Genomic DNA, 13,883 nt, shown 5'->3' on the forward strand with positions numbered 1-13,883 from the left:
AGTCAAAAGCATTTCATTCATTGAGTTGTCATCTTAGTACCATTTTTTGCATTATATATGTTGTTCAGTTAGTCAATTAACTGAGGCATTCTGCAAATACATATGAGCTAATGTAAACAATAGCTTTGCAAGTTAGTGCAACATGAAGTGACCACTGTGTATTTATAAAAAGAAAAGGAGGATTTGTGGCACCTTAGAGACTAACAAATTTATTTGAGCATAAGCTTTCGTGAGCTACAGCTCACTTCATCAGATGTAGCTCACGAAAGCTTACGCTCAAATAAATTTGTTAGTCTCTAAGGTGCCACAAGTCCTCCTTTTCTTTTTGCTGATACAGACTACACGGCTGCTACTCTGAAACCTGTGTATTTATAGAGTCTAAACTTAAATATTTTAGGGAAAGGTGATTTGTTTTTTTGTTTGTTTGTTTTTTTAACAGAGTCAGCTGCGAAATCATGAGAGAGAGCAACATAGTCTTCCAGATCTGCTCTCAACAGCAACATCTAACAAACTAATAGTTTCCAGCGAGGCAGATGAAAGAGAAGGTACTGTATATATTTTTATATAAGATTCCAGTAAAGAGTCAAATTTATAGTGTTGCTACTGGTGTGTTGTATTATGAGCTTATGTTTCTCAAAATTTTCATTTAGGCAGAAAATTGTTACGCTTACTCTCAGCCCAAATGTGTGCAGGGTTTTCAGAAGACTTGGGAAAATTGCATGGTTTTGACATACCCTATCAGCATTTGACAAGCAGTGTCTTTAACCAGTTGAGATATTTTTGTGTGCGTGCACAGGGATAGCTCACATCACTTCTTTTTTAAAATATCTATTGCCGTGGATGTAGTCCTTTATGGACTAATGTCCTTTGAGTTTTAGGAAATATTTTTAGAAAATTGCATAGTGGATGTGGAAAAGGATTTTTTTTTTAACTGACTTTCAAATAAGCATACTCACATGGACATGCTCTTGAATGTCATACTTCAAAATTATTTTATTGTATCTCTATTATGGAAGCATTAATCATAATATCACTTACATATAGTAGGTAAAAATATTTCCCAGTTTACATGAAGGGGAATAAATAAACCAAGCATCTGTTTCCTCTACCACTCTTTGTTGGTCTTTTTAAATCTAGTTTGTAAGCTCTTTGGAGCAGGAACGGTCTCCTGCAATGTGTGTATATATAGCACTTAGCACAGTGGGACCCAGATCTCAATTCGGGCCTCTAGGTGTGTTGTAATATGTATAACAACAAAGTGGCTAAGGGCCCAGTTCTGTCACCCTTACTCATGTTTTGTAAGGACAACAGTAATCCCATTGAAATCAGTGGGACCATTCATGGAGTAAGGAAGGTATTGCTTAATGTGAGCAAGTATGGGCTGTTAGTAATTTGCCCAGAGCCATGTGGTAAGTGTCAGAATAGAGTTAGAAATATAGTTCCTGGCTCCCAGTCCCATAGTTATGCTACTAGACCATCCTGGCTCTTATTTACTGGCTCTGACATTAAATATACAAGTCAGAAAAATCACTTATTTACCTCACCAGCACTAAATAAATTTACCTGTTAGCTTCCTTTTTGTCCTTCTGGAAGCCACCTGGGATTTATATATATATAATTCCAGGAGATTGAGCTTTAGTGTTTTGTTACTTTCTTCAGGCCCAAGTTCAAGAAAATGCTAGATGAGTTTTGTAGGGGTTTTGTTTTGGTTCGCTGGTTTTTGATGGGGCATGGGTATGCAGGAAGAGCTCCTTAGTAGAAGAAAAAGCGCTCTTCAAAAGAAATAACATGAGCATTTTTATAGAGGTGATGGAAAATAAGTGTTGCTGGTTTTGCTTTGGTATAAATGTTTGCACAGCTGTGATTATCACCATTGTCAATGCTTGCAATTGTTTAACCCAAGATGTTTAGAATTGACTAATGATTTTGGGGGCGTCAGTTTTTGGATGCCCAACTTGAAACACGTGAAATGGGCCTGATTTTCAGAAGGTGCTAAGCAGCTCCTCTAGAAAATCTGGTCCCATTTAAGGTGTTTCTGTTAAAGACCCAAAAATTGAAAGAACCAAAACTGCTAGTCATCTTTGAAAATCTTGCTCTTTAAAAATTTACTTTAAACATTTTAATAATTTTTACTCATTTTTACCTTATGTAAAATGTTACGGTCATTCATTTTAGACGGATATTTACCCGAAATTAAAGTTGGTAATAGGATTTGAGTGAAAATGTTTCTCCTTTTAAACTTTCATTAAACTATATTTTGGAAAGCTTAAATTATTTAAAAAACAATTTACAATCAAATTATGGCACCACCACAGTCCAGATGCCATCGTGTCAAACAGATATCATCCCTACAAAGCTACCCAAAATAAAGAAATTTATGGCATAGCATCTGTTTATATGAGAGATTCTGAACTGGAACAATTTCATTTTTTGTTTATGAAATAGTCAGTCCAAACATCTCTTTATTCATCGTGTTATACAGTAAACTTAAAGGAAGCATTATAACACTGGATATTATTGGATTGTAAATGCCTAATAATGGACTATAGTAATAAGTTGTATTATAGGAGCACCTGTTCTTGCTGCTAGAATAAGGATTGTCATTTCCCACATACACAGTGCACAAATCTCTTCCAAAAAAACCCACAAAATCATGTGGGGAGGAAAATAATTCCAAACTGGCAATTTAACTACAGCCCGGAACATATGATGGATCATAACTTAACTGCATTTTGTTAAAGAATAAATCTGAACTAGTGACTAGTATAAGAAATTGCTCCCAAGTGGGTGCTGACTGGTGGTTAGCCACGTCTAACTATGCAATAGAGGATTCGTTTGCAGTATCCTTTTATCTTGTTAGCTACTGTTTCTTTAAAGCCATCTAACTAATAAATACCTAATTCCTTATTAGAAAATAAATTCAGAGCCAAATTAATTCCCACTAATGGAACCTAGCCTTTCTACACTTTGTGGTAGAAAGTTCACTGAAGCGGGAGAGCAATAGCAGAAGCCATTCACAGTTTCTGCTCTGCTGGGGGGTCTGGACCTTATTGGTGTCTTGGCTAGACCGAAAGCATGTTAATCTCCAGAATACACAGATATGTATCCACCTGTATGAACGATATAGCGGTTAATACAAACTTAATAAGGCTGCCATGCTAACATCATGGAAGGTTTTTTTGTACAGTAATAAAATGAATGAATTGTGGGGAAAGTTCTGATGTACCTTGCTTTCATCAATTTTAAGGCTGAATCAAAGAATGTAGGCCCAGTATCATTCCATGTCACTTTATCTTGTAGAGATTTCAGAACACTGAGCAATTTTCCACCATGTGTTTCAGTTCATGGGTGAAGCAGAGTTAAGCATGTAGGATCATTTTTTTGTTAAATGTGCATATATACAGTTATCTAATTTTTATGTCCATTAAGTATATGTATTGTTGGCAGAATAAATTCTTGGTAGCATCAGTCTAGAGGTCCAGTCATTGCCATTGATTTTGCATGTTGAAGCTCTACTATTAGTCACTTTTGGAGTGGTTTTCACTTGGAGGATAAATCAGCTGTCTGCAAATCTCAAATTAATGTAAAGTATTTTTAAAAAAAACTTTCACATCACTTATTTGTCCAACTATGAAACAAACTGAAATAAAATGTAGAGGAAGTGGGTTTTGCATGTCTAGTTATAATAGGCTGTTCACTCAAATATTTGCTCTAAAGAATCAAGAAGAACAAGTTTGTATATTTGCATATCATGACATTAAATTTAAAGTAAGACTTTCTTTAATTACTTTTGGAAAATCATGGCTTTGCTACTTTATCTCTTTAAAAATGTTGCTTCCAGGTTAGCATTCTTTTCGGATCCCCTTTTTTAAATTGTTAGCTGCATTTATATCTATCTATCACCTTTTACCTGAGATCTGGAATACTATTAATGCAGAACCCTCAGCAGATGTTTAAACCCCTGTTTCGTCAATTGCTACTATCTGGAATAGAGCTAGTTGTAACGGTATCAGAGTTACAAATTAAAAGAATGTCTCAAAATTCTTTTTAGTAACCTCAGCACTTTTTGTGTAGTCTGTCAAATTTCAGTTTTGGCAATGATTATAATCAAATGTTGATTGGCACTAGGATCTTGGGAGACTTTAAATCTTAGAGTTTAATTCAGACTTACTTTATTCTTCTCTGATATTTTTTGTTATTGTGTGTCTGTTCTTTACCAGTTTTATCTTTCCGATTCCTGACCTCTCCTTTAGGTCAAGGCATTTGGGCTGGGCTTTAGTTCTGGCAAATTACAGAAGCAGTTCAGTTTTGTCCACGTGCTTTCTCTTGTACACAAGGTCTGGAACACGGTTAACGTAGAACACTCAGCAGAAGTTTAAACCCCTGTGTATGTCAGATTCTGCAATCTGGCAGCACAACTAGAACAGCAGTTTAGGACTCCCATCTTATCCACTGCAGTCCTGGCTTTTAAAGCTGATTGTTTTTCTCCTTAAGACAGCAGATTAAATGGGGTGATGTCCCTTCTGTGGGGAAAAGATATGCTCTAGGAATTATTTTGGGGAAGTTGTATGGTCCTGTGTTATATAGGAGTTCAGTCTACATGATCACAATGATCCCCTGTGGCCTTAGAATCTATAAATTGGACTCTGTCAGGAGCCACAGAAAGGGATGCTTCCATGAATGCTCCCATCCCTTAACCCTGCCAGGGAAGGGGGTCTCAGTCTGAGCTGTTCATTCGTGCTCCTGAATCTATCCTCCCTCCTACTTCCATGCCAGAGGAAACTCTGCTGAAGTCACCTCCACAAAATCTGGTTCAACCTGTTCAGCTCTTGGGACTCAGCAAATTGGACTATCCTCGCCACTCAAAAAATGATCAAAATAAGCCCGAAACTCTCCCTGACTCCTCTTCTTCTGCTGCTCTTCACTCTCATTTCCCCTATCTCAGCTACAAGGAGTAATTCAAGAGTTGGTAAAGGAGGAAGCATTGATCAGGTTTTTTTTTTTTTTTGTTCGAAACCAAATTGGCAAGAAGGCCATTGTACATGGACCTAAGTAGAGATGTTGCTAAAATCACTCCCTCTTTCTAGGAAGGAACTCTATCCCAGGACTAATCCCTATTACATTTCTGAATACCTGAGCCTGACAGCCTGGCTATTGATTGGCAAATCTTAAACAAGACAGAATACTCCTAGCCTCACACTGGCCTTTTATGCACTTAGCATTCATGAGGACAAAATTCTCCTGTTAAAATAGAAGGATCAAATGTAGGAAACCAGACCTTACAGTTTTTCTGGATTTCTTCCCTGAGTCTAAGACTTCCCATTATTGTTTAAAGCTGAAACACACGATGCAATGTCAAACGCAGGCTCATGTAGTGTCTTGTAGGTTGCCTGGTGGTGTCAATGTTCCTTATGGCAACGTGTATCCAAACCAACGGGTAAACCTTTCTTCCCTATCTGGACTCTGCTAACAATATTACAAGCCCTCATGACCCATCCATTCTACCTGATGGAATCTAACTCCCCTGTTTGTGTATGTGTGTGGGTAGGTGGTGAGGAGGAAGGCAGAGTTCTGTTTCCTGTTCACAGTCCACTATGGTGTAAATCTGCATTGCTGCCACATGATCTGCCACATCAGTATATGTTTATAAAGGTCTAGAAGGTTGACCTTTGTTCCTCTGTGGAAGCATCCTTCAGCAGGAAGGTGCTCCAAGTGATGGTCCCAAAATTGGTTATTATTTTTAGGGAAAGGGGACATTCTCCCTTCTGTCCGAGCTATTTCTCCCTCCTACTAACTTTTCCTTTCTGCTTGCCATGTCACAAGTCTCAGATAGGAGAAACATCAGGATCCAGAATGGAAAACTTGTTACCTGATTACTTTGGTTCAGGGATTCCTCTCTACCCCACTCTGTCCCACTTGAAAAGTTTTCCAGTAATCTACACCCTGGTCATTTCAAGGCCCATGTATGTATCTAACACAGTTAGGTATTATTAAATGTAATCTACTAATAAGAACTTGGTATGAGGATGGAAGGGTTGTAACCAAGCTCCAGAACCCTGTTGATGAATATGAACTATCTTCCAGTATTTGCAAGAAGAAACGCACAGCTTAAATGTCTTACATCGGCTGAGATGTCAGCCCCAGAAAGGAAATATTTAGGTATTTCAGACTGAAAAAAGTTAATATTTTCCTCTACTTACACTCATTTTTTAGTTCTTACAAAAATCTAGATTATCTCCTTAATGGTTTATATAATACCTTAAATCTGAACATCCCAAACTCTTTTAAGATGATGATGGGGTATGAGTGGGAGATAAAATGGCTCTCCTAGCCAAATCTTTTTCAGGAAGCCTTTGATTTTGTTTGTTCTGTTGTTAATTGTTTCTTTTTCTTAGTGCCTACCTTTTCCTTGGACTTGATTCTGCAGTGCAGTGAAAATGCTGAGCCTAGCAGTTTCTATAGCATCACTTTATAATACTACAAACCTGAGATTATGACCTGACTGCAGGAATCAGAGAAGGGGAGAGGCTGGATTGTGAGGGAGAATGTACTTCCTAAAATATTAATAGCTCTAAAAAACAGCAGGGAGTATGCAGAAGAGACTGGTAAACTAAATTTACATTTATTATGTATAGATGTCCATTTCTAGTTTGTTTCAGTGTTGAAGTATCACTTCAAAATGTTGATAATTCATGTTTCATAATTTTATTCAGTCCTGAAACTATTGTCCTCGAACTTCCTATAGTAGAACAAATATATTTCTAAAACAGTGAAATGTATTATGTACAGGGAATAAGCCTTCAGTCCAGAAACTCTATAGATGCGATGTGTGTGACTACGCAAGCACAACATATGTTGGAGTACGAAATCACAGACGGATTCATAACTCTGATAAGCCATACAGGTGAGTGTCTTAATTGTTGTTCACTATCGCTGGGCTTTTGAACAGCTTAACTTAAAAGTTTAAATTGCTCATGTGTTTATTTTAAAAGTGGCAAAGAGTCCTGTGGCACCTTACAGACTAACAGACGGATTGGAGCATAAGCTTTCATGGGTGAATACCCACTTCTTCTCTACAAGGTCCCACAGGATTCTTTGTCGCTTTTACAGATCCAGACTAACACGGCTACCCCCTGGTGTTTATTTTAATGACAGTTTGTTTTTAAGGGTATCATTGTAGAAAGCATTTAAAATCAGTTTAAAAGTTTTACTAAGAGGCAAATTAAACTAATCCATTCAAAAACGGAGGGAGCTGCTGGCTCACTCAAACTATATAGTTAGGATCCAATAAGCTTCTTGTGATGGTGCTACAGTATGTATCTTCAGTTGTACATATCTGCCGTTTTTTCTGAATTTGAAACAATGAAATGTGACAATTTGGAGGGGGAAATAATGAAAATGTTACCATATTTTACATTAGATAATTCATTGATGTCTTCAGTTGAAGTGTGGCCGATTTCTGGATTTCCTGTACAGTTGAGTTCATTTTGGATTCACTCCACTGCAGAGCGTTATGCCCAGTCATATTTAAAACTTCAAAAGCTTTGTTTTAAACTGGTAAGACACAAATAACAAGGTTCAAATACCTCAGTGGAGTGGGGAGAGGACAACCATGATTATGGCTACGTTTTAGTCCTGGGTACTTTTAGTAGAAGTCACAGACTAGGTCACAGGCAGTAAACAAAAATTCACGGCCCAGGACCCCCACTGGTGCTGGGGGGAGGGTTGGCGGGGCTGGCGGGCTCTCTACCTGGTTCCGCAGTTCCTGCCCTTCAGCAGCAGGGTTTGGGTATGGGAGGGGGCAGGGGGTTTGGGCACAGGGTGGGGTGAGCCGGGCTCTGGGCGGTGCTTACCTGGGGGGCTCCCCAGAAATATAGATATCCCCCTCGCTCAGGTGCAAGGCAGAGGCGTGGCCGCCTCCGCCTGCAAGCACCACCCCTGCAGCTCCTATTGGCAGTGGTTCCTGGACAATGGGAGCTGGGAAGCCAGTGCTCTGGGCGGAGGCAGCACACAGAGCTGGCCTGGCCACACCTCCACCTAGCAGCTGAGCGAGGGGGATGTCGCCACTTCTGGGGAGACCCCCAGGTAAGCGCCACCCAGAGCCCACCTCACCCTGTCCCGTGCCCCAACCCCTGCCCCCTCCCACACCCAAACTCTGCTGCTGCTGGCTGTGTGGGGGAAGGTGGCCCGAGACTACCCCAGCAGCAGCCGGTGTGTCTGACGCAGGGGCAGCCTGAGCTTGCCCCTGAGCCCGATGCACCGGCCTCTGCAGAAGTCACAGAAAGTCACGGAATCCATGATTTCCATGACAAACCCACAGCCTTAACCATGATGTATTAAGCCCTGCATGATATTGCAAAATTCTGCCCTTTACTTTGCCCCTACACCACTCAGTTTTCCCATAGGTTTTCAATAGGTTCACTGTTACCAATCTTAGATAAAAGACATTTTAATAATTTCCTCATAGGTCTATATAGAAGCTTCAATAATTTGTGTTAGTAGTCTGTATTACTCTGGGGGGGGTGGTTTTTTAATAATAGTTCCTTTTCTATTGCAGTTTTCCATTGATTGTTGTATAGATTCAAACAAATGTAATTCATACTCACTCAGTGTGGCACTCTATCCCTCTCTAGTGGCTGGACAGCAGAGGTTAGAGTCCTTACCAGGCTTTGAGCCAGTACAGCTTGGTCTTTTAGTTCATGCAGTGGAAGCTCTGAGTTTTAGATATCCAGGTCTCAGGTTCAAATCTCACTGCTGATGACTCAGCCAGCTGCATTGTGTTACACAGAAATAAACCATAATTTGTTTGTGACAGTGCTTCAGTATTGGTGTTCTAGAATGTTTTTCCAAAAGTATACTTACAGGCAGCTGGAAGATGTTTTATCACAAGCCAAATGTGGGATGTCATAGTGTCTTCACAAAGATCTGGTAAAACTTGGAGATTTGCTTTAGAATCAAAGACTTATAAGAAGAGCCTTTTTATTGGGGGGCGGTGGAGGTCCCTCCTTTAGATTCACAAGAGTTCTTCATTCAAACTTGACAGTGCTGTGGAAAGCCAGGGTTCCAGCAGGAAAGAAAGGAACAAACCAGAAAAGATCAGCTACAATCAGTGATGGCTGGTTCTTGAAATAAGTAGTGAGGTGGTAGGTACCAGAAATCCTCCTTTCCTGTCCCCACTCCAGCTTCCTACCCTCCCCATGCAAGTTGGCCAGATTGTCAATGCGAAAAAAACGAGGACAGCATTACAGCGTCTGACCTGGATGGCTTTGGTGAAAAGGTAGGGAAGTTCCCAGTGAAGTGGGTAGAAAAATGGACTCTCATTGCTCTCCCCAACCTCCATCTAATAGAATGAAAAACTGAAACCCTTTACAATAAAAGATTGTGTAAGAGAGAAAAATATGTATTCCATTAAGACCTTGTCTAGATTACAACTTACTTCGGTATACTTTACGTCACGCAGAGAGGTGAATGATCCATACCCCTGAGCGACGTAAGTTATACCGACCAAAGCACCGGTATAGACAGTGCTATGTCAGCGGGAGAGCTTCGCCTGCCAACGTAGCTACCTCCTTTCATGGGAGGGGGAGTAATTCAGCCAATGGGAGAGCTCTCTCCCATCAGTTTAGAGCATCTCCACTACAAGTGCTATAGTAGCACAGCCTTAACAGTGCAGCTGCACCAGTGTAAGTGCTGTAGTGTACATGTAGCCTAAGACTTCACTGTGTTAGCCCAGTCCTAGCCCCTTCGCCCTCCAGCCTAGCTCTTATCCTTCTGTCTACACAGCTGCTTTCCCCATTATCCACACGCACACCTTTATTCATATCAACTCTCATCTAGATTCTCTCTGTCCTCACCCATTCAGTTCTGTCAACCCAGCCTACTTACCTTTCAGCTCAGAGCTCTGTTTATAGGTTTTTGGCTTCCTTCAGCTTAACCCTTTCCCTTACCCACTCCCCAGCCAGTATCTATAAATAAATAAAACACACATACGCACAAACTCTCATGTCAGACTACTCCAGAATGACTTCCCCACCTTTCTGCTAACACCCCCAACCAGGATCAGGAACACTTCCTGTCCATCCTTTAGCTCAATCGCTTCACTTCCTAACAACCTCTGTGCACCTAAGAGTCATCCTCTCCCTCATTTGAGGACACTCTCTCCCCGGACTTAGAAACCCACTTCCTTCCTCCATCAGACCCAGAAAAACACTTCCTAAAACCATTAAATCTCCTCCCCACTCTTCCTTACCACCCTCACAGTGTTCCCCAGCTCAGCTTCCCACCCTTTCCTGCTCCAGAATCTCCCACTACCCCCCCCCCCCACCCCCGCATTATTGCTTGGCCTGAAGGAGGAAGAGCAGAGAATTCCATATCCCATGTCTGTCTGAATTAATCCCATAGAGGCCTGTATTATTGCTCGTTCTGCTGCCTGAAACCCATAGTTAGGACACTTTGTAGCAGGTTTTATGGCAACCTGTAATATACAGCCATATTATAGCTACTAGTGTTCTATCATTTGGATACTATTAGTGGAGCTTAGCTCCACCAGCTTCTAATAATCAGCCACACATGGCTAATATTATTCATATTTCGTCTGATAACCTTTGAATTTTACTTTGACACCACAATATGAAACTTTCAAATAACACAGAGATTGGACTAATCTGAAGTCAGATAGACCAGGGGTTCTCAAACCTTTCCACAGCATGGATCACACTATGGTAGATAATGGACACCTGCCCAGCCATTCACAATCCCATAATATTCCTATGACCGCTACCATGATTGCTTACATGGAAATGTCATATTAAAGTGGGGTTTTTAATTGTCTTTAAAGCAATCTAGAAACAAGAAGAACCAGCGCAATGAGATCAGTCAGCTCTCATCAGATCCTACCAAATGCTCTCTGAACCACAGTTTGAGATCCTCTGTGCTAGACTGAGAACAGACCATCTCGCATCATCCTGTGAGGAGGGCTGGAGGGAGGGTTTTAAAAAGTGAATAATTATTTATGGAGTGGCCTACATGGTAAACATAATTATACACCTACAACTAGATAATCAAATGTTGTGTCCGTAAAAATTGCTGTTTAGCCTCCAATTTTCTTCCTGTTTACCCGTAAGTATTTTGTTATTCCAGGGCGTCAGTTCTATGCACATCATTGCAAGATACTTCAGCGCCTCTTAAAAGTGAGAGACGATTGGGCAAAGCTATATATGAGCGTTAGCCAAAAGGAGATTTATTTAAACTAGCCATTGAATTTGGAATATCTAGACTCTCTAGAATGATGAACATAAACCTGAGCAGTTTAAGCCTCTGCTCTTAAGCCTCAAATGATGAGTTAATAAACTGTGTGTCGTGAAGTTTGCTCTGTGGAAATCTTGAAGATCAGAAACTGAAAACCTTAAAACCTGAAATCCTGTGTGCTCATGTTAAAGATTCCATGGCAATTTTCACTTGTCCAAAATGTCTTCCATCCATTGTTCTGCCATGTGTTTTGTACTGCTGCCAACTCAAGAGTTGGCTGCACTTTGATGTACGCGTACTCTTGTACTTTGAGATGAAGGGTGCAACAGAAATCTGTGTGTGTGTGTTCCAAAATAACTTCTATGGATAACTGTCACCCTGGTTTGGAAACAATAGAGGAGTAAAATTCACAACAATAAAATTGAAGGAAACAGGGAATTTCTTGTTACTTGACACTGGTGACATGGGCAGGGTGGATTGATTTAAATCAGCCTCAATTTAAATCATGGATCTTAATGGCTTTTCCATTTGTATTTCATTTATTTTCTAAAAAAGGTGCATGTTTATTGGTTGATATAACCATACATGTAGATTTACAACTAAATAGCATCTTTACAGTAAATTTGGTACATCTTTTTGCTACCAAGGACAGTACGCTATAACTGTGTTCATTTATTTAAGCAATTATATAGCTTAATATTTTCAGATTCTTATTTATTGTACATTTTTAGTATGTTAGAAAATGGTGAATGAAATTCTTATTTACTATAGAATTGACTTTTTGCTCATGATTAGTGTGAAGTTGCTTTAGGATGGTAATTAGAATGTAAACACAAAACAACAAAATTTATTTTTATTAAATGAAACAATCAGATATTTTGGATACATAAATTTCTTATAAAAATGTATTTCACATTTACAACTAAATGATTTGCTAAAGGAACAGAGGGATTAACTGTAGTCAGTGAATTAAACTGATTATTTCATGTCAGCCTGGGAACATTTTCAAATATGTCTACATTGAAAGTGACTTGAACTTAAGTTTCTGTTCGCCTAAGTCTCTTGAAGATGAGACAACAGCCTCCTAAGTTACTTAGGCTGTTTTCATACTGTTAAAACTACTAGATCTCACCCTCTCCCTCCTTGTTTTTTTTATTGACTTGAAGAGAGGGACAAGTTTTCCTTCTTTTTCAACTCCCAGTCCATTTTGCAGCTTTGAATGAATTAGTCCAAATAAGAAAATATTTGTTGCCTGCAGAAGGAGCTACTGCAGTGAAAAGCTGGTTTAGTACTTCACCAAACTCTGATTCCAAGTGCTTAAAATAGTGACTCCCAGCAGTTGAGTGATGTCTGTCTTTAAATCATCATCAACGAACATGTACTGTATGAATAGTTCACCTCTGTCTCTGACATTTATTTTGTTTGGCACGATTGATGGGTGATTATGAGATACTTTTGTCATAGCAGCAGTATCTTCTTGAGCAATTATGCATCTACTTTGGTACTTTGAGTTGAGAATATTGTAGAGAAAATTAAATGGAGTAAGTGCTTCAGCCATCTGCTTCTTTACTGCCTGCAATTTAACTTTGTTGTTGGGTATTTCTTTCTTTAATGTCTCTTGAAGTTCTTTCCAAATTCCATCAGCAGCAGTTTGTCCAAGGCTACGGAAATAGGTTTCAGTGTATTCAGCATATCTTCTATATTTCTCTTTAGTCCAATTTCAGCTATGTTGTCTGTGATAGTTCCATCTGTTTTTGTCATGATTTTTCTTCACAAATTGACATCAGGAAAGGTCAGATCTTAATAAATAGTTCAAAACAGTCAACCACTGAATTTCAGTTTATGTATTGGCAAAGAATTAGCTTGGATCCTACTGCTCTTTTCAGTAAACCTGAAGCAAAGGGGTTGTTATGGAAGTGTTTTGCAATTTCAACATTTTCCTTTATTCCTGGAGTTGTATTTAAGTCTTTGGCTAAAAAAAGATGCATCATATAAGCACTGTGCCCATACGTTATAAGTTTCAGGTTCTCTTCATTATCATCTTCTAAATTTCTTCTCATCTGTGCTACATTTGCAGCATTGTGACAAAGCTATGCACTCGACACTTGAATTTTTGTTCACAGTTCGTTGTTATAACTTTCACTACTCCTACTTTTAAGTATTCTAATGTATGGGCATTTCCTGATATAGCAGTTGTTTCTGTAAGACAGACGAACACCATCATCTGTTGTCACACAAGAACATATTCCTAGATAATTGTGTATGTTGCTTCACCCATCTAGACTCATACTAACGAATTTCCTGTCAATGTTCTTTACACATTGCTGGATGCAGTGTCTGAGAAGGAAATTGAACAATGTTTGATCCAGTAGGTGAAATATAGCCTCATCATAATGGGTGAACCATGTCAATGAAATGTTTGTTCTGAACAAGATGAAAACGAGAACTTGTTGCAGAAATGAACCAACCAATCTTTTCATCTATGGAGTCTTGCTGGAATTTGTTGGTCCTGATTATGAACTCATCTGTGGTTTTACTGGACGACAAACTTTTGATTTGTTTTGGGGGTTTTGTATAAGTAATTTACTGGCTGTCGTATGTTTAGTTGAAGCACTGCTGGTGGTAACAGCAGATGA

General features: G+C 39.4%; 1 protein-coding gene across 4 annotated transcripts in view; it reads left to right on the forward strand.

The window, feature by feature from the left end:
• Positions 1–13,883, forward strand: part of ZNF507 (zinc finger protein 507) — a 49,146-nt gene that overhangs the window by 17,938 nt on the left and 17,325 nt on the right. For 3 of the 4 annotated variants that reach the window (XM_077830968.1, XM_077830969.1, XM_077830971.1), the window contains exons 3-4: positions 440–545; positions 6,790–6,904. In XM_077830968.1, the coding sequence (XP_077687094.1) occupies positions 440–545; positions 6,790–6,904 (221 nt within the window). Of the gene's footprint in view, positions 1–439; positions 546–6,789; positions 6,905–9,182; positions 9,278–10,837; positions 11,189–13,883 lie in introns of those variants that run through there. The other variant, XM_077830970.1, reaches the window with a different exon arrangement.

Source organism: Eretmochelys imbricata, chromosome 12, assembly GCF_965152235.1.
Source record: "Eretmochelys imbricata isolate rEreImb1 chromosome 12, rEreImb1.hap1, whole genome shotgun sequence".
Classification (NCBI taxonomy): Eukaryota; Metazoa; Chordata; order Testudines; family Cheloniidae; genus Eretmochelys; species Eretmochelys imbricata.